The sequence below is a fragment of the Centruroides sculpturatus genome, unplaced genomic scaffold, assembly GCF_000671375.1.
Source record: "Centruroides sculpturatus isolate CEXI.00-Female unplaced genomic scaffold, Cexi_2.0 scaffold1866, whole genome shotgun sequence".
Lineage (NCBI taxonomy): Eukaryota > Metazoa > Arthropoda > Arachnida > Scorpiones > Buthidae > Centruroides > Centruroides sculpturatus.
Window position 1 is genome coordinate 56,675 of NW_019386123.1, and position 21,907 is coordinate 78,581.

The following is a 21,907-nucleotide window of genomic DNA, read 5'->3' on the forward strand; positions in this document are numbered from 1 at the left end:
GGGGAAATACGAACTTATCAAAGAACGGTTGATCTCCGCTTTCGCAGACAGTGAGACCCAGCGCACCAAAAAACTACTGACTGAAATGGAACTCGGCGACCGCAAACCCTCCCAACTACTCTGCGAAATGCATAACCTGGCTGACGAAAAAATCGGCGAGAATTTTTTGAAGACACTGTGGCTCCAACGCCTACCGATCAATATGCAGAGCATCCTATCGGTTAGTAGCGATGAACTATCAAAATTAGCTGCTATGGCCGACCAGATCTGGGAACTCAGCCCTGGACCAACGACAGTACAGCTTGCTCCCGTAGCATCGGGGAGTGCACACTGTAGGGAGCCGCTCCCTGCCTTGGACACCCTTCAAAAGCAAATATCAGAACTGTCACTGCAGGTAGCCGCACTTAACGAGCGGATATACCCACGCATGAGACAAAGAAACATCCGACCCAGATCAAGAGAGAGATCACGCAGTCGACGAGCCGCTAACAGCAATATCTGCTACTACCACGCCACATTCAGGAGAAATGCCTACAAATGTCGCCAACCGTGCAACTTCCAAGATCAAAAGGTTGCAGTCGAGGAAGCGGAAAACTAATCCCCCTTCTCTCTTTGGCGACAGGGACAATGGGGATTGAGCTGAGTCGCCTTTATATAAGTGACAAGGATACAGCAACTCTGTACCTCATGGACACGGGAGCGGACATTTCTGTTATACCTCCAGCACCCCACGAAAGGCGCAACTGCAACAAACTCGAGCTTTTCGCAGCCAACGGATCGACAATAAAGACTTATGGCCGAAAGTTACTTAACCTAGATCTGGGATTACGAAGAAATTTTCCGTGGATATTCGTCATAGCCGACGTCCAGCGACCAATCATTGGCGTGGACTTTTTATCCCACTTCAACCTGCTGGTCGACAGCAGCCGCCATCGTCTCATTGACGGGGTTACGAATCTTCACACGAACGCCAAATTCCTTCCCTACGACACATCCCGAATCCAAACACTGGAAGACGTCTCTATTTACCAAAAAATCCTTGCCGAATATCCAGACTTAGTGCGGCCATCAATTACCAACAGCAAGATCAAGGAACACAACATCGTACACTTCATTGAAACCAAGGGCCCACCTGTGTTCGCCAGACCACGGAGACTTTCGGCAGAGAAACTAAAGGCAGCCCGTAAGGAGTTCGAATTTATGCTCCAACAGGGCCTATGCCGGCCTTCAAAAAGCAGCTGGGCCAGTCCGCTACACCTGACACAGAAAAGGTCGGGAGATTGGAGACCGTGTGGGGACTACAGAGCGCTCAACAGCATCACTATTCCGGATAGATACCCAATTCCATTCCTCACTGACTGCAACCACATCCTACATAATATGAAGATTTTTTCATCGATAGACCTGGTACGCGCTTACCAGCAGATTCCCGTGCACGAACCCAACATTCCTAAAACTGCTATCATTACTTCATTTGGCCTGTTCGAATTTCCTTTTATGACTTTCGGACTACGAAACGCAGCCCAAACCTTTCAGCGGTTTATGAATATGGTGCTCACTGGCCTCGACTTCGTTTTCTGTTACCTGGACGACATTCTTGTTGCTTCTCCGGACCAAGAAATGCATCAACGACACCTTCGCACCCTCTTCAGCAGGTTAAACGAGTACGGGTTATGTATTAACCCCGCTAAGTGCACTTTTGGCGCCACGTCTATAGAATTTCTGGGCTACAGGATAACGGCAGAAGGCCTACGGCCGCTCCAAGCGAAAGTGGAATGCATCCAAAATTTCCCGCGACCAGAGACAGCTATGGCACTACGACGGTTCCTCGGAATGATAAACTTTTATCATAGGTTCATCCCAGGATGTGCCACGTTGCAGGTCCGTCTCAACGCCATGTTAAGTGGCCATATCAAAAACAGCACCAAACCCCTCATCTGGTCGGAAGAAGCAAATAGCGCCTTCAACAACATGAAGGACGCCTTAAGCAGAGCCGCCCTCCTCACCCACCCAGCACCAGATGCCAAACTTTCCTTAACCACAGACGCTTCAGACGTTAGCATTGGAGCCGTCTTACATCAAGAGCTCGACGGCGTTAAACAACCCCTTAGTTTCTTCTCCAGGACCCTCACCAAGTCTCAAATAAAGTACAGTGCATACGACCGAGAACTGCTAGCCATCTACTCCGCCATCAAGCATTTTCGGCACCTAGTGGAGGGGAGGCCATTCGTTATCTATACTGATCACAAACCCCTTACATTCGCCTTCCTCCAAGATTTGGCCAAAGCGGTGCCTCGTCAACTCCGCCAATTGGACTATATATCGCAGTTTTCAACCGACTTACAGCATATATCCGGCAGGGACAACGTCGTTGCAGACTCCCTGTCCCGCATAAACACCATTGGCGCACCATCCATTAACTACGACGCCATCGCAGATGCACAACAGGATGATGAACTATCAGAATTGCAACAAAACCCAAATTTCAAAATAGTAACTATGCACCTCCCAAGTTCAACAAAATCCCTGTTCTGCGACATCTCTACCGGTCACTGTAGACCTTACATACCTCCCTCTTTCCGACGAGAAGTATTTTCGGCCACCCACAACTTATCACACCCAGGAGCCCGTGCGACAGTCAAACTGGTCACTCAGAGGTACATCTGGCCAAACATGAACAAAGACTGCCAGACATGGGCACGATCTTGCATGGCCTGCCAAAAGGCGAAAATCCACCGACATACACGTGCACCTCTGGCGAAGTTCCTCGTCCCGAATTCACGATTCGAACACATCAACGTCGACATAGTCGGCCCGCTACCACTCTCAGAAGGATCGAGGTAACTTCTTACCGCTGTCGACCGATTTTCGAGGTGGGTGGAGGCAACGCCTTTACCGGACCAGACAGCGGACACAGTCGCCAAGGCACTAATCGACACATGGTTTGCACGCTTCGGCGTTCCTACAAAAATCACAACAGACCAGGGTAGACAATTTGAAAGCCAGTTGTTCAGATCGCTAAGCAACTACTTAGGCTTTCAAATCAGTCATACTACGGCCTACCACCCCCAAGCTAACGGGTTAATCGAGAGACAACATCGCACTCTAAAAGCAGCCCTTTCAGCACACCTGCAACAGGCGACCCCATGGACCGCAGCTTTGCCTCTCGTCCTCCTAGGCCTACGCTCGGCCATCAAAGAAGACATTGGAGCATCCCCAGCTGAGCTGCTGTACGGCGCTCCTTTACGACTACCAGGCGAACTTCTGGTGGATTCCCCGGCGGCGGAGAAGACGGAGTTCATGCGACAGCTGCAACAATTCCTTCGTACGTTAAGACCGTCCCCAACATCTCGACATGGGAAGCGAACGACCTTCGTCTCGAAACGGCTAACAGACTGTTCGCATGTCTTTGTACTCAACCCAGCAGCACATCCTTCACTTCGTCCAGCCTATCTTGGTCCCTACCGCGTACGTCGTCGCTTCGAAAAGTTTTTCGATATAGACGTCGCGGGCTCTCCTAAAAGAGTATCGATAGACAGATTAAAACCCGCATTCCTTCTAAACGAAGATGCCGCTACTGGAACGAACCCTACAAGCACGTCGACCCCATCCGCCAGCCAACACCCAACATCACCCGCCAAGACAACAGGAAGACAAACGTCATCAGGACGCGTCATCCGACCACCCGTTTGCTTCCTGGATACGATACGCTGGACTGCTAGGGGGGGAGTGTGTAGGGCAGAGGGCGCCACCGCTTGACCTTTCCCCTCTGACCTCACTTGGTCCTCGGACACCGATCTGGAGACACACTTTCGTACGCTGACCTTCGCCTTTGTTACGCCAATCTTTCGGAGTCAGCTTGACGACTAACGCACATTTGTACAGTAATTTAACTTAGACCTCTGTAAATATTCCATAGTCGCGGGGAAATAAAATATGGTATTTCCAAGAAATCAGTCTCCTCATTAATCTTGTCCGACGAACAAAGGACATGGAACACGTGGGCGAGATCGGAACTACTATCACACGAGGTAGGATCAAATTCGGACCTATTCTATCGAAACGCCTCGACGGACTTTAGCTCCATCGCTAAATAGGCAAATTAAAACTACTGCCAAAACAACAGCATAAAATAAGAAAAAAATGTCTCTGTACATGATGTTGCTCAACACACTTTAAACAGTTACAAGAATTTAATGACAGAGTGATTAAAATTAAATAATTTCATATAAACAGATTATTTTATTACACTTAAAATTTTAGTTTTATTTAAAAATAAAAAATTATGCTATAAAACTTTAATTGGTGTTTTCAAAACAAAACAAAAGATTATTCATTCAAAACTAGTTTTCTATTCACCAAATTTTCCAATTTTTATTTAAATTTTTGATATTCTAAAAATAATATTTTTCTCAGTTCTTTGTGTTCCTAAAATTGAATTTTTAAGAACAGACTTATCAAAGATGATTTTTGAAAGTATCTATACTTTTTGTGTTTTTTTTCTAATTAATAAATATTTTGAATTAAACATTCCTTATTGTAAATTTACATTTCATAATTAAATTTAGTATAAACAATACAAAATTACTTTTTAAAACTAAAGCAAATTTGCTGAAAATTAAATTTACCAGTATTTGTATTCCAAACAATAACTTTACCATCTTCACCACCAGCAAATATCAAATTTCCACAGGCAGATAAACAGCATTTCAAATGATGTTGAAAATTAATGTATCCATAATAGTGTTGAATTATTAAATCTCTGCAAAATTTAAACCTTTGTTGAAAAATATCAATTTTATTACATTATTTTTAATATAATTTCTTGGATTCATTTCATAATCGATTTCTAAATCAGTAAAATAATTCAGCAAGTACAAATTGCTTATCTGAAATTTAAAAAATACTTTTCTACTTTTTCAGGAAAAATAAGTTATAAAAATGAAAAAGTGAAAAGAATAAGAAGAAGAAAGCAATGTTTTTAAATGATGGAGAAATTGTTTGAAGTTATGCAAGACTCAGAACACTGGATATTCACAGAAATTATAGCTAAATAATAAACATCAATTTTGATATTTAAAAAATTATGTGTGTGAAGAATAATTCAAATATAAATAAATGAAGTAAAATATTAAATAAATAGTACTATTAAAAAAATTTTATTTACAGGTGTGATCAAAAGAAACAAAGATTTGAATGGCTGAATTTAATAAATAAATATAACAAGCATAACATATCATTAAAGTTTGAAAAATTAAACTAGTATTAAATATGTTAAATTCCATAAAATACAGTAAAAAAGTAGTCACAAAAGTAGTTTAATTCTGAAATGTTTTTAAAGAATTTCTATTCATCTTCAATAGATTTCCAGTATTTTCTCTTTATCTTACCATTACCAAAACATATAGTTTCATTTCAAAATCTTTTCAAGAGTATTTTTAAACAATATTTAATGATAACTTTAATAATTTAGATTAATTCTTATAAATAATTGAATTAAATCATACTTTAATTTTATATCAATTGGTATTTTTATACTTACACTGTAAAATCATAAAGAAAAATCGTGGAATTGCGACAATTAAACAATATCTTTTTTCCTGAATTGTGAAGATGAAGACTGTTAATTGGTATATCCTATTAAAAGTACATTAAATCTCAATATTAATTTATTGCAAATATTAAAAAGTATGTAAAATTTGAAACATTATAATTCCTTTTATACGACATATTTTTTTACTTGATGATGTCACATTTATAATTCTGACATGAATATAATAATAATAATATGCTGAATTATCTATTGGGCTATATTAAGACTTATAACTAATTAATAATTAAATTACATAAGTATATTACTATTATAAGTAAAATTTAAATCAATTATTATATTAAAATGGGGATTTTTCATTTTACTTAAAAAAAATTATTAAAAATCCTTACTTGAGTTTCTATTAATTTAATTTCTTTATCCAACATCCACTGATTCATAATTTCTACATTAATTAAAATGTTATTGTTAAAACATATTGAATAATTTTTTAAAAATAATAAATGTAAATAAATTTATAAAATAAAAAATTAGCATAAAATCAAATTTTATATTATATAATTAAGTACTTAATTACTTACTACATGCACATAATTATATTTTAAAATAATATACTGTTTTTTATTGAAAAAATATAATACTTACAAAATCAATTAAAAAATTATGCTATTATTCAATAGTTTTTGTAATTATATTCATTTTAGCAAAGTAATTTATAATTCATTTGGGGCGCTGCTTGCAGTCGAGCGTGTTAGTGAACTTTTATGTGAGCTTCTTTGAAATCCAAATTATGGAAAATATCGAATTTTGGATTATGGTGTTCGAGTTGTTGTTATTTCTGGGCGGAATAGAGTTAAATCCTGGTCCTGTTGATCGTACTCCGCCGCATTCACAGATTCAGGCATCGGCATCCACTGCTAAACGACATCGTTCTCCGAGTGAACCTTCATTGAAAACGGCGAGATTAGAAGATTTCTTCCCTTTAAAGTCAGACACAAGTAAGTCTATTCCTGGGGAGGTTATTTCTTATTTGGATGACCGATTTGATAAGCTTTTTTCGACGTTAAATGAGGTAGTTGCGAAGATAGATTGGTTGGCTAATTTACATAATGACCATGATCGGCGTTTGACTCAGTTAGAAGCCAAACTAGGAGAGATTTCTAAAATTAAAGATGATTTGCAACGGGAAAACAGTTTGATTTTGTATTCTTTGGACAAGGTGTCGAATGAAGCGAGAAAGAAAAATTTTTTAATTAAAGGTTTGATTGATGATGGTTCTGATTTGAATAGGAAGGTGCAGAACCTGTTTTATACATTGATAGGTGAATCAAGACCTATTCCAACGGTTAAGATAGAGAAATTTAAACGTTCAGATATGGTATTGGTGGAATTGCAGTCATTTGCAGACAAAAAATTAATTTTTGCTAATCTTGGAAAGATANTAAACTTAAAAGAAAATCAGCTCCTGGCATGGACGGTATAAATAATGAATTTATTATATATTTACCTGATGAGGTGTGTTTAGAATTACTTACATTATTTAATAAGATTAAGGAGTCAACGATATTTCCTGAGCATTGGAGAAATGTGATGTTGAAAATGATCTACAAGAAAGGAGATAAATCAAAGCCTCAGAATTATCGTCCAATAGCATTGCTCAACACTTTTAGAAAATTGTTTACTGGAATATTGGCAGATCGGTTGAGTCAATGGCTAATGGAATTTAATATTATTTCTCAGTTTCAAGGAGCATTTGTTCAAGGAAGAGGAACTATGTATAATGTTTTTATACTTAACGGGTTAATACAGTATGTTTTGTCAAGGAAAAGACGTAAAATTTATTCGATATTTGTGGATCTGGAGAAGGCGTTTGATAGAATTAATCTTAATATTCTGTGGCAAAAGCTATATTCAATAGGACTTTCAACTTCGTTTATTAGGCTACTTAAAAACCTATTTTGTAATACAAGGTATTATGTGAGTGACAACTTAACAACTACTAAGGGCGTTATTTCTGGTGGGGGCTTACCACAGGGAGAGCCTTTAAGTCCTTTGCTGTTTATATTATTTATTAACGATTTACCACAACTGTTCTCTACTTCAGAAATTTCGGGCTTTGCACTAGGAGATACTGTTGACTTGCATTGTCTAATGTATGCAGATGACGTAATTTTGTTGGCAGATTCAAAGACGGGTTTACAGCGAAAACTTTCTTTGCTGGTTGATTACGCAGAAAGAAATGACCTCACAGTTAATTTACAAAAAACGAAGGGAATGGTTTTTCGCAATGGAGGTAGATTATCAAAATCTGACAAGATATTTGTGAATAACACTGAAATTCGATTTGTCACATATATTAAATATTTGGGAATACATTTTTCTTCATCAGGTACATTTAATCATCATTTTAGTTTGATAGACGAAGATATTCAGAAAAAGACAGGGTACATTCTCACTGTACAGAAACGTATGAAGCTAAACTCTATGAGAGGCATGTTTAGGCTTTTTGACGCTTTTATTGGTTCCAGGCTGTCTTATCTATTTCCGGTTTGGGGTTTGGAATATCTGTCTAAAATGGAAAAAGTTCAGATGAAATATTTTAAGAGACTTTTTAAAATAGAACGTTCAATTTCAAGTTCTGCAGTTCGTCTTGAGTTGGGAAGACCACCATTGGAACTGAAATTTGTTAAGGTTATTGTTTTGTTCTGGTCAAAAATCATGGAGTTACCCTCATGTGATTTGCGTCGAATAACATATAATGTTTTGTTAACAGCAGTTAAACATGGTAAGAAAAGTTGGCCAGCTTCAGTTAAAAATATTTTTGATGGCTTGGGTTATTCCTTTTTATTTTTATCTCATTCAGCTTCTTTGTTGAGAACCCATTTAAATGCACTAATTCAAACTAAGTCAGATCAGTTGTGGAACTGGGATATGTCTTCAATATCAGCTAAACGAGTTAATCTGTGTGAATCACGCTTGGTCTGGTGTACAGCAAGTTACTTGAATTGTGAGACTAATTTTTCTACAAAAAGCCTTATTATGCAACTCAGACTAAACAGATTTCGAATTTTGTTCAAGGGTTACCGGATAAATATATCCAGTGAAGGGTGTTGTGAATTCTGTGGTGTAAAAGAAAAAGAAGATCTTCTGACTCATTTGTTTGAATCCTGTCAAGTGACATACCAACTAAAATGTTCTGTATTAGGGGAGGAGTTTAGATGTGATTATTTGAAGAATGAGGTTATGTCAAAAATGACCTTATTTAAGCTCTTCTCCTTTTTCTCTAAATCTTTGGAATTTCTTCGTTAATTTTACTATGATTTGAATGTTTATATTATTATTTAATTTGTTCCCATTGTAAGAAATTTAAATTTAAATCAATAAACAATAATAATAATAATAATAATAATAATAATTCATTTATGTTAATTGTCAATCAAATATGTTGTCTGCTATAATCAATTTACTACTTTGTTATAATTCAGTTGCTATATTGCTACAGTTGTATATTATACAATATGCAGCTGTAGCAATATATTTTTTGAATTGTCATAAATATAATTAGATATATTTTTGACAAGACTTTGTCTTGTTTATAAAATTGTACTGCCACTCGTTCTTACCAGCATAGAGGTATGAAGAAGTACATGTCGAGAGTTGATATTTGGCACTGAGTATTAGGTGCCCAAATCATTTGCGCATAAAAAATCCAGACTCGTAGGTAGTCAGGGGACCGAGAATCGAGTCAAAATAAAATACAAAATGGCAACCCTCTTCTACAAACAGGCAAAACAGCCACCTCACCCCACCCCACCAATGTCAGGTAGAGGAAAGTACCACCCACAGTCATTCTAAGAAGTGAATTCTGACCTTAGGTCTGAACACGTAGTTTCTTCTATGTTAAATAAAATTTGTAATCTAATTTTGTAAATTTGGGAGTGCTTCAAATATGACATTAAAACAGAGTGTTGTTACAAGTAGGTTTTTTAACATTATCTAGTATAGTAAAATCGTAGGACCGATAAAAATTTGACATTATATTAGGGTTGTCGTTACATTCAATGACATTATAATCGGGTTAAACTGTATATTGTTTGTGCAAAATAAAAAAATAATTTCGGACGATACAATAGCCACGATTATTTTTTTCAAAAACAGGAACTTTTCGTTACGCATCAACAAAAATTCAGCCCGAGCCGACATGCAATGGAGAAAAATTTTGAAATTAGATAGGTTAATTTCATCGAAGATGCATTGTGGACGATCTCGTGGTTGTGACCGACAAAGTTTGAATGATCACGCCCAAAAGCAGTGATACCAAAGAAGATAGGAGAATGAAAACGAGACCTGCCTTGAGCATCAAAGTGATTCTGTCTCCGAGACATAGTTTTGTCCCAAATACGATTTTGCCGTTTTACTTGTCTAAATATATTTTAATTCTTGTACAGGGTGGTTATAATTAAACAGGAGATATTTAGAACTCCGTGAAGAAACAACTATTGGACCAAATGCACCAAATTTGGTGCATACTTTTCTAACTATGAGAGCTTGATTTTGAAAATAAAAGTTTAATTCTAAAATTTCCTAATGGAGAAATTTTGTGCTAATGTTGCTACAATTTGCATATTAGACAGGTTGTCAAAAAAAAATCAGGTAATGTAGAGAAGTTAAAATACAAACTGCAATGATTTCATTGCAATTTTTCTGGTAATTACAGATTTCTTCAGTTGTAAATGACCACAGATTATAATGGCACATTGGTAATTTTAAACATAACAAATTGTGCACATGGAAATGTTCAAGTGTTCAAGTAGCCAATAAATCATACTAACAGTTCTATTGTATGTACCGTCCATCTTCTTATAAAGCATGCATTCAATAACAATATACTTGACGGTGGAACGTAACTGATTTGAATACAGTTGTGTCACATGTGGTAAAATTCCATTTTTTAAGACAGATAAGTTAAGAACATTCCCTGATAAACAAGGCTGTTCAAATACCCCATAACTAAAAGTCACAAGGGGTCAAGTTTGGTGATATGTGGTGGCTATGCCATTGGAAATGATTGGCTAATCACTCTTTTATTTGTGAAGTGCTGATGCAATAACCTTTGTGAATTGACATAGAGTGATGTTCCATCATGTGTAAAGATTGTGGTATTCAAACAATTCTGTTGCTGAAATGTAGGAATGACAAAGTTTTGAAATATGTCTTGAGTCCATCGTGTACAGTATATCAGTAATCCAAAACTATAAATGTGATATTATTAACTATAAAGTTGTATTTAAAATATAAAGTATTTTAAATTTAACATTATTTAATGTTTCATTATACTATTTAGAAATTATTATTAGAGAAAAATAATTCATTTAAATTTTATTACTTTATATAAAAAGACAATTAAAATATATCAATAATTTTATTTTATAATGAATTTTTAAGTACTCTTACCTGTATTATCATGGGTCAAATAAGCATTCCATAATCTAATAATTCCAACACTATCTGCTGAAAATAATTTATTTCCCTTAGTATTCCAGCATAATGCATTGATGTTTCCATTATGACCTTCTAATTCCATATGAAGTTTTGATTCACCATTTAATTCTATAGTCCAAACTCTAATAATTTTATCATAACCACCACTAACTACAACTGAAGGATACTTTGGATGAAATTTTGCACAATATACAAAGCATGGATGAGGCAAAACTGATATTAATGAGAATGTAAAATCATTTATAGACCAAATCCTATAATAAATTATTAATAAAACTTTATATTCATTTATAAACAATAAAAATTATGGTTCAAAGAATGCAAACATTTATTTATTACTTTAAATTTACAATTTTCATATTTATAAATAGGACTATAGAAAGAATTAATTAAATTAAAATTGAATGTATTACCTCACAGTACTATCACCAGAAGCAGATACCAGTAAAGAATCATCGTTTGACCAATCTAAATCATATATAATACCAGAATGAGCTTTTATTTGATTCCGTAAAGTTCCTGATGGAATCTATTTAAACAAATTTAATTATTAGAGAAATGCGTTGAATTTGACTTTATATTAATAAACAAACATAATTTTTTAAACACATTTAATATTTTAATCATTAGGTTTAAATAATTATTTATTAATATTTGAATAATTTTCTTTTATAATTATGACTAATATTATCAAATGTTAGTTAGATATGTGGAAAAACTGGAATTTTGTAGTATAAAAATCATCAAATTCAAAAATATTATTATTTATTTCAAAACAAGAACTCTAATTTGTACCTTTAAATAGATTCTAATTGAAAATTCTTAAAATCTTTTAGTTATATTGTACAATTCTATTCTATAATAATTTTTAAAGTAAATATAACAAGCTATAAAAGTAATAAATATTGCTTCAAAAAATGAATGTTTATTTATAAATGACTAAAGACTTTCAGATTAAACAATATGCATAATTAAAATTAGCCTAATAGTCATCTACTTGATGCTATTTTTTCTTTTGTTCAGGTATGTTTGTTCAGGTACTTTTATAAACAATATTATTAAATAAAAATTATGGATTAAAGAATGCAAAAATTTATTTATTACTTCAAATTTAGTTTTCATATTTATGAATAAGATTGTTTAATTTTTTTGTTACTATTAATTTATATTATTAAACTATTCAAATGCTAATACAAATTCTGTTATTTAAATTCTTAAAATTTGTTTAAAAATTTTATTCCAAATAATATTTACATATTTTATTTAAATGAAGTTTGGCAGATAAAACTAATCCAAAAATTTAGAGCATTTTTGAAATAAATTTTTATTTTTAATTAAAAAAACAAAAGAATAAATAACAAGGTGTTATGTTAATTATAATTATTGTATGTTTGCTGTTATTCTAATACAGTCTTACATAAATTCTAATAATACAGAAGTCAAAAAATATTTCCTTTATTTCTGACAGTTTATATGGAACCCATTTTCCTCAAAAAGCATTTGATTTTATAACTTTTTTTTGTTAAACATTAATAAACATTAAAATAATATCAATCAATACATATAATAAAAACTTTTCTTGAACACCATCAAGAATATCAAAACAATAGACAAATGGTTAATTAATTTATCTACATTAGAAGAGTTGATGTGGATAACATGTAACTCTGTTCCCCCTTTAACTTTCCACAATTGTCTTCAGTTAATCAATGAATAAAGAGATGAGTGAATACAGAATAAATGGAAACATATGCTAAAGAAACTTCAAAATAAAACAACACTACTAAGATCTAATTCTGCATTATTTAGCTTTATAATAAATAAATTTTCTTTTATTAAATTTAGAAATAGAATTTTGTTTAATAAAATCTACAGATTTTTTTCTTTATAATAATAAATATTTTAAATATATGAGAGATGTGCAAAAGTTTTCATTACTGATGTTTAGACAGCATCATTTAAGTGAATGTTTAGACTTGTTTCAACATGTTTGTGTTTTATGTCAATTTCAATCAACTTAATAAAAATTATTGCATGACAATTCACTACTACTAACATCACATCTTTAGCTTTTTAAAAATAAAAGCTTAGTAGATATGTATTTGCCACTGTATGCTCTTTATGTTTAATCAATACAAAACTGCAGATAAAGCCATCAGAATCATTTATGAAACCTATGGTGAGGGTTCTATAGTTGAAAGTTCATGACCATCAGAGTAGTTTTGAAAATTCTTAGCTGATAATTTTGACCTGAAAGACAAAAAGCATTCTAGACTACAGACAAGTTTGGATGATTTAGAAGAGTTACTGCAAAATACAGTGGAACCTCGGTATACGTCTGCTTTAGAATACGTCCAATTCGGAATACGTCCTGTTTGGACGAAACAAATTTTGCTCGGTATACGTCGGCTCAGTATAAGTCGTATACCGAACAAAAGTCGTATAGACTTTTGTTCAGTATACGACTTAATTCAATTATACGCGCCATGTATGAACAAGTAGCACTATCGGTGTACTACACTAGACTAGACGTTCGCAGTGCTACGATTTATAACTTTGTTAAATTTTTTCTGATTTTTAATTTGTAAGTAACATTTTATTATTTTTATTAATCATGAATTGCAAAAGGGCAACAGAAAAATAAAAAAATGACTAGAATCACAACGGAACTGAAAAAAGAGATTGTTGAGAAATATGAAGGTGGCACGCGTGTTCAAGATTTAACAAGATATAACTGTTGCATTCCGTATTCCGAGAACGACGATATCGACAATCGTGAAAAATAAAGACATTATTAAATTTGCTAACGTTGCAAAAGGGGTTAAATCAATTTATAAACAGAGATCGAAGACATTAGATCATGTCAAGAAATTGCTTTTGCTTTGGAAAACGGAAAACAGTGTGCCGGCGACAGCATATCGGAAGAAATTATTTGCGAGAAAGTTAAAAGGATACATGCTGATCTCATGAAAACTCAAGCAGGAACTAGCGAGGAAAGCGAGGTGTTTAAAGGCAGCCATTTTTTTTACATGAGAACGGATTAATCATTTTTACATTACTTCTTATGGAAAAGGTTGGTTTGGTATATGTTCTATTCGATATAAGTCCAAACACCAGGAACGGATTATGGTCGTATACCGAGGTTCCACTGTAATTTGACTCAATGAAGTGTGAAACTTGCAAAACATTAAAGGTTAACCAGAGTACCATCATTCAATAATTATGTGCTATGGGAAAAATACAAAAAAAAGGAAAATGGGTTCCATATAAACTGTCTGAAAATACCATTGCTGGCCAAATCATAATTTGTCTTTTATTGCTCAATCAAGTCTTTTCTTGGATATAATTATGGCTGGCAATGAAAAATGGATTTACTAAGACATTCCTGAACATAAAAAGTCCTGGATATATACTAGTGAGCTTTCAAAGACAAAATAGAACATCCATGATCACAACGTGACAATGCCGAAGGGCCTCCCCATACTTCGGCACCACGTGACTGAAGGGTCAACATCGCGTCGGTGAAGATCGCAATGACAAGTTTCGTCAGGACTGACACCACTGTGTCTTTACAGACAGATACAGAAACCGTTAGGTTCTCGCACGAACGATCGTGTGTGTGAGCAAATGGATTCGGGATGGAGGGAGAGACAACGCACTGGAAGTGACTTACTCAGAGACAGGTTAACGTAACAAGTATTTAATGGGTAATTATAGGCCATACAACATTTCGATTTTAAATATGCTAGCTTTTATATACATTTCTACGATTAATAGATATTAGATATATATATCGGATATTAATGTTTTTTCCAATTCCCGAGAGAGAGAGAGTTTACAGAAGTTGCGCGTTGCAATAAATACCTTGTATGAAATCTTGATCTGCTTCAAGTCAGTTGGACACAAAAGAAGACAGTTCTTATTTCCATAGTTCTTAGTTAACTAGATATTAGGCGAGGAGGTATCCAAAGGCTGGGATATATCCAAAGGAGAGGAGGTTATCCGAAGATTTTAGCACAGGAAAAACTTGAGTGGTCTGATCGAGGAACTGGTGACGACTCCCCTTACTTTGTTGTTTTGTTCTATATTTTGAACTGTTGAAATCAAGATATTAGGTCAAGAGGTGATGAGAAAGCATCGTTGTCAGGCCTCAGAATTTAACACATGTTTTTCTCCCAGGTGTGAAAGTTGACAATTATTTATCAAGTTTATAGTTACGATGTGACGTTACGAACAAATGATGTAAACACATGGAAAGTCTGGATTCGGATCCTCACAACAATATACACCTGTGTATATAGTGGGATTTGCATAGGATGCTTTATTTCAAGCTATTATAAACAAGGCCAACTTCACAATGCTACAACCAACAACTAAGGCATTTGAATAAAAAACTGATATTAAAGTGACGGTGTTTTGCAACTACACAAAATAAGGTTATTCTCCTTCATGATAATACAAGCCCCATGTTGCCTTGGCAATCTGAAAAACTTTAATGGAAATGCAATGGAAAGTTCTTCAGCACCTGATGTACTCTTCAGATGTGGCCTTTTTGCACTTTCTCACTCCCTTCCATGCAGCATAGCTTGCTCAGTATAATTTGAAAGTTCAACAATGGATCAATGAATTCTTATGATCTAAGACCAGAGACTTTTTTTACTTTGATATCCATCTTTTGCCTGAAAGTTGGCAAAAGATGGTAAATGAAGATAGAAAATATGTTGATTAAAAATATTGTTTTACTCATAATAAAAGTTACCTCAAAAATGATGGAAACTTGCATAAACCTTTACATATGTTATGTTAAAAATGAATTATTATAAATGATAACTGTGTGGAGATCTAGACAATTTATTCATAGGATATATTTCTAATACCTAAATCTTTATTTTATTGAGGTTTTTAAAACAGAAAAATTGATAAAATTTATTAATACAGTAGAGCGTCGATTATCCGAAAGTCAATTATCCGAAAGAATTCCAGTTGGCAAATTTAAATTTTCGCCAGTGCTGTGGTGCTGCAATCTTTGGCTATGTGTTGGGCTACTCAAATATTTTACGTTTTTGATACTAAATTAACTTCTGAAGTATAATTTTTTATTGTTTTTATATTTTTCAATATATTTATTTTGTTTGTATAAAATAAAAATATAATTTTTAATGATACAATAGTCTTCGTTAGGCTTAACATCGATAAAAATTCAATGCGAAGCGACATGCAACAGAGAAAAATATCAAGATGAGATAATTTAATATATTTTTTTGTACATAATTGGTTATCCGAAACATCGATCTTCCGAACAACCCCAGTCCCCAATTGATTCGGATAATCGACGCTCTACTGTATTTTTGTTTTATCAAAGTGATAAAGTCACAAAATTAAAGCCACATCCTGTCAAAAACTGACGACACTTTTTACTTTTATGGAAAAAGGGGAAATTCCTTTAACTGCACCTTATCTTGATTTTCTCACACCATCTGGCCAATTGACACATCAGATCATCCTGTCAGATGATCTGATTCTTAGGTAATGATCGGAGAAATCTGCGCATAAAAAGAGCAATTTCCAATCATTCCAGGAAGTTCTCGCCAACATTAGAAGACGCTAGTCTGATCTCCACTATTCAAGAAGTCTGGTTGCCGCTACCATCTCCTGAGGTACTCCTGATGTCCAACAAGGTAGTATAGATTTACTTGTAAACTCTCTCTCTCTTGCGAGAAATAGGGATTATAGTATCTATATTAAAACCAAATTATGTAGTATACTTTTCCATTTTATTTTATTAAATTGATTTCGTTTTCTTAAATGGCCTCTTATTTGTCTCTAAATATACGCTAATGTCTTATTACAAGACCACGCATCCTCCCCCTCAGACTACTTTAATTTGACCTAACTGGTGTTGGAATCCTGACTAGACTAGAATCTGACAATTTTGTAGTCTTACTTTTCATCAAAATCCATCCTGTGATGAAGTGGGAAGGACTTACCATCCTGTAGCTGATTAAGTGGTATACTGAAATTTATCGTATACCCCGATTCCTCACAAATGTTATATAGTTATATTCAAATCTTAATTTATTAAAATTATTCAAAATATAATTGCTGCTTTCAAAAGTTTTGGCTTTATGATTTTAAAAAATGAAAAAAGAAAGCAAACCAAAAAGAAAAAGATTATAATTATTTATGGCTAAAATACCTCATGAAGAATAATGTAATGTCCATTTTCTAAACTGCAACCATAAACTAATTCTCTACAAAAGAAAGGAAAAATTAAAAACAAATTAGTTTAATTCATAAAAATAAATTAATATAAAATAATGTGTGCTTAATGTTAACTGTTTTGTTTCTTGAATAATTTAATAAAAAAATGTAATTTAAAATTCTAAATGAATATAATCACATTATTATTTAATTATATCAATATCTGTTTAAATATTAATATTATATATCAATAAACAAAATACACCTAAATTTTTCTTATATGAGCTTTTAAAACTAGCAATTTATTAAATTTTATTTAATACTAGCTGCAAGGACCCGCTTCGCTGGGTTTTTATTTGTTCATACATTTGTATGTAATAAAGTTTTTTTTATATATAAAAGACTGTTTTTCTAAGTAATCTAGAATCTAGCTGCAAGGACCCGCTTCGCTGGGTTTTTATTTGTGGGCAAAAAGTAATGATAGTGAAGATTAAGATAATTACATTATAGCCGATCTTACCCGTTTTCACAGAATGCAAGAATTAGGTCTCCCGTTTCCAGATTAATTAGAGACCTGGTCCTGATTCTATTTCTGAACGTCTCCTGTTCACGTCCAGTCAAACGAACTATTTTCAATGTTTCTGGAACGTTTACAATCGTTCTATAATCGAACCAATATTTGAATTTTATGTTCGAATTCAAATTCGAATATTGTTTGAATTAAATTCGAACAATATTCGAACATAAAATTTGAAATAGAAAACCACTTTCAACCACTTTCAGCCCCATATCTCCAGCACCCTTATAGCTATCAAGACGCAACCACCATAGTGCATGAATGGAGACTTGGGGCTACTATCACATACAAACACCATTCATGTGCGATGTGTAGTTTTGGCAGAAAAGTGAAATATAGGGACACACATGTCCATTTTTATATATATAGATTAAAATATTACATTCACAAGCACAATACACAAAAATATATCCTTAGTGTCTTTATATTCACCCTTTTTCCTACCACAGGAAAAAAAGTCACAAAACTATAAGTAAAAGACACAAAAAAATAAATAAAATATTTAAAATCATGTTTGATTATTTGTAACAATATACAGTATTTCCATCCAGCATATTTTATGAACTGAAAATATTTTACAAGAATTCATTTCCAGGAACAGCTTGAAATCTACATACTATAAGTGTTTCTCACAATGGGTAAAAGTTCAAGCAATAAATTGGTCCAATGAGTTATGAATGAAAAAATAAGATATCTATTTTGTTCCCACACTAATTTTGGAAAGTATTTTATTTTTTAATCAGATATTTTTTTCATGTATAAAGGAATTTTTTAAACTTTGGCAACCAAGTAATGTAAAAGAAAGTAGTGAATAAAAAGGTAACTGTTTTGATAAACTTTATCTTCAATTTTAATTAATTAATATGTTACCTTAATAAAAGTGTGAATTATAGAAATATATTAGTAAAACACTTTACAATGTTTGAAATTCATAGCACAGATACACCACTGAATTTCCAGCAACTGATGGTCTGGCACCTCTTTTAATCTGGACAAAATTACAAGGGGAAATTTGAAATTCCTGTGGCCACTAGACAAGTATACTGAGCAACCACAGATGACACTGTGTAGAGAGACACTTATTTACATTATTTATACTGCGCTTGTCAGTGGTGTTGTGAGGAGTTGAGCCCAAATGCTATTTTGTAATCTGGAGATGTTATGATTACATCTCCAGATCACAAAATAACATATGATTTGTTTCAGTATTTTCTTATTTTAGGGAGTTTTTGTTAAAAGAGCAAAAATCCATACCCTCTATTCAAAATTAATCTCCATTTAGAAAACTGAGAACTACTCCATGCTTATTGTTGCTTACATCAGTGGGTCTCAGTCAAAAATGGCATTTACAATTTGGAAAATTAAAAGAAAAAGGTCATTAAAACATTATACCTCAAGTTAATTTGATCTACATAATATTGGTAATATGTTGTTACTTATTATAAGGAAAAATTGTCAGTAAAACAATTGTTATCAAATAACTTTGTAGATGAGCACGTACTAATGTTAGAAGTGTAATGTTACATTTGATGCTTTAAAAGATTGTGAAAGCCAAGCCAAAATATAATTCCCAATTGAGACCAAGTATGACAAGTAGGTGGTTTGAAAAAGTTGCAATTGTAAGGTAGAAGTTAAGGAGCATTTTGTTTTTTTTTTTTTGTTGGATAAAAGTTGTTGAATTCTTTTGCTATTGTTGCTTAAAATAATAATGAAGTTTGATTTGAACTAAGTAATTTTTTTGCATTTATTGTTGTATCACTTAATGCATTAGTGTTGATTAAAACTTTGCTAAAAATTTGCTAATTATAAATTAACTATTGTAATTTTTGTAAAATATTAACTTTCATTGTTAACATGCTCATCTTGTTAATTTTTGAAGTTTTTATATCTAAAATTGGATATATGGTCAAGATTAGCGATCATAGCTGCAATTTTATGATATTCTTAGTTTATTTTTATTAAATTTAGTGAGTGTCAGTGGTGATGTGAAAAGTAAACACCAGTCATATCAGTCCAAAATAAAGAACTGTTGAAAAATTAGATTGTGGTGCTTGGTGCAAAACCTATAAGACATTTATGATATTGGTTCATCAATTGTTTATAATATAAAGAAGCAAAGAGTACTAATGTATTAATGTACAAGTACTTGTATTATATTTATCAGTTTATTAAATTTACATTTAATAATTATTTAATTTAAATTTATAGCAATCCATGGTTTACTTTACATACCTGGGAGGTGTATAATTAGTGAGTTATAGGTGTATTGATAAATTAATATTATACATGACCACAATTGTTGTGGGAAAATGGATAATCTGGTAAATCTGGTAATTTTCAAACCAAAGATGCTGGAAATTTGGTGATGTACCTATATAATAAAATGTTTATCTTATTTTAAAAATTTTTTAAAATTTCAGAAAAAGATATTAATGTGAGATCCGGAATTTTTAACAGCTATTTCATCTAATTTTCGTGAAATTTTAACTTAATGTCTTAACACGATCTTTAAATCAACATCACCAAAACGGTATAGATTGCCATCCTTATCCTCAACAACTGATAAAAGTTTATAACACTCCTTTAAGAATGTCAACATTCGCCCGTCCAAACATCGTCAATCTAACATTGTAGGTATCAAAAAAAATTATAGTTGACGTCCAATTTCACTATCTTCCCATTGTCCCAGGAACACCTCTGACCCAACACCTGCAAAATCAACCTTCATCTATGACAACACCTCATCACATGACCATTTTCCCAGGCTGATCCAAATATAAGACCAACACCCTCATCCAGGGAGTCTCTCACTGAACGTTTAAACTTGTGCACCGTTGTATTGTGACCAGGGATTATTATAATAGTCAGGCGAAAATTATTAATTGGTGTAAAAGTGTTAAAGAAAGAATTACAGTGCAAACTTCAAACATTATAGGAAATTCAGAAATTATAGGAAAGAGGTATGATATTGAAACCAATGTAAACTCTCTCTCAGCTCCTCTAAACTGTATGTGAAAGTTAGGAATCTTGTTAATGTACAAGATAATATCATAAAGTACTCAGCAAATCATTATACATATACAAATACTTAACACCTTATTCTTGCCGAGAAATATAATTTATTTGAACAAACTAACGTTTTCAGCCTGATTCACAGGCCATCTTNTGATAGTAAAATTCAATAATTCTTTTTAAGAAGAAGGGAAAACAACAGATGCGATTAGTTTCGTGACATATAGTGTAACCAGAACTGTTCTCTCCCCCAACAGAGGTATTTTAAAATTGTAAACTCTCTCTTGGCCCCTCTAAACTGTATGCAAAAGTTAGGAATCTTGTTAATGTACCAGATAGTTTAGAAAGGTTATGTCTGAATTTTTTTATGTAATTAACTGATTATGTAATTAACTGTGTTATTCATTAAACTATTTTGATTTTTCTTGTTAATGGTATCTGTTGCTCATATGTCACATATGCCTTACCAACGACCCCTCTCACTCTCTTCCACTTAACCTGACAAACTGATCCTGAGACCACAGGATCGGAAATGAAAATGTGCCATCCACTGATACAGTGAGCAGTTTTTACCAAACTGTTTCCAGCAAAGGGGTAAGACCTCGGCCTTACTCCTGGTTACTCCCATTAGTAATACTTTCACAAATACTTTATATTAGAAGAAATATCATACCTGCCAGAATGAGAAAATCTAATAGCATTACATCCAAATGCTGATACTTGTGATGCAATGAATATTTGATTTGGAATTTTGCACGTTTGACCTGCAATACGAGTCCATAATTCAGGTTGTAATAAAGGTTTCTTTGGTGAGTCACTAAAAATATTTTTTTAAATGTCTTCAAGTATTTATAAAATATCATAAATCATTTAAAATTAAATAGAATTTACCTGTGACTATTTGATGATGTTACATTTTGAATCTGTATATGTGCACTGAGACTTTTCTCCTTCAAAAATAAATTTTAAAATTCAACATTATTTATAATTAATTTAAATTAATTGAAAAAAATTTCATATAAGAGAAAAATTAACACTAAAAATTCAATAACTAAATAATTTAA

The 21,907-nt window shown here is 33.1% G+C and overlaps 1 protein-coding gene and 1 pseudogene across 1 annotated transcript in view; one reads left to right on the top strand and one right to left on the bottom strand.

Moving 5' to 3' along the window:
* The window catches only part of LOC111613713 (jouberin-like), a 71,675-nt gene that overhangs the window by 22,035 nt on the left and 27,733 nt on the right, over window positions 1–21,907 (bottom strand). Inside the window, exons 11-18 of the mRNA XM_023355050.1 lie at window positions 21,735–21,793; window positions 21,517–21,660; window positions 17,250–17,304; window positions 11,467–11,582; window positions 11,006–11,307; window positions 5,944–5,996; window positions 5,543–5,637; window positions 4,629–4,762 (exon numbers count right to left, since the gene is read on the bottom strand). Coding sequence (XP_023210818.1) covers window positions 4,629–4,762; window positions 5,543–5,637; window positions 5,944–5,996; window positions 11,006–11,307; window positions 11,467–11,582; window positions 17,250–17,304; window positions 21,517–21,660; window positions 21,735–21,793 — 958 coding nt within the window. The remainder of the gene's footprint in view (window positions 1–4,628; window positions 4,763–5,542; window positions 5,638–5,943; window positions 5,997–11,005; window positions 11,308–11,466; window positions 11,583–17,249; window positions 17,305–21,516; window positions 21,661–21,734; window positions 21,794–21,907) is intronic.
* On the top strand, window positions 358–1,398 carry LOC111613710 (annotated as a pseudogene).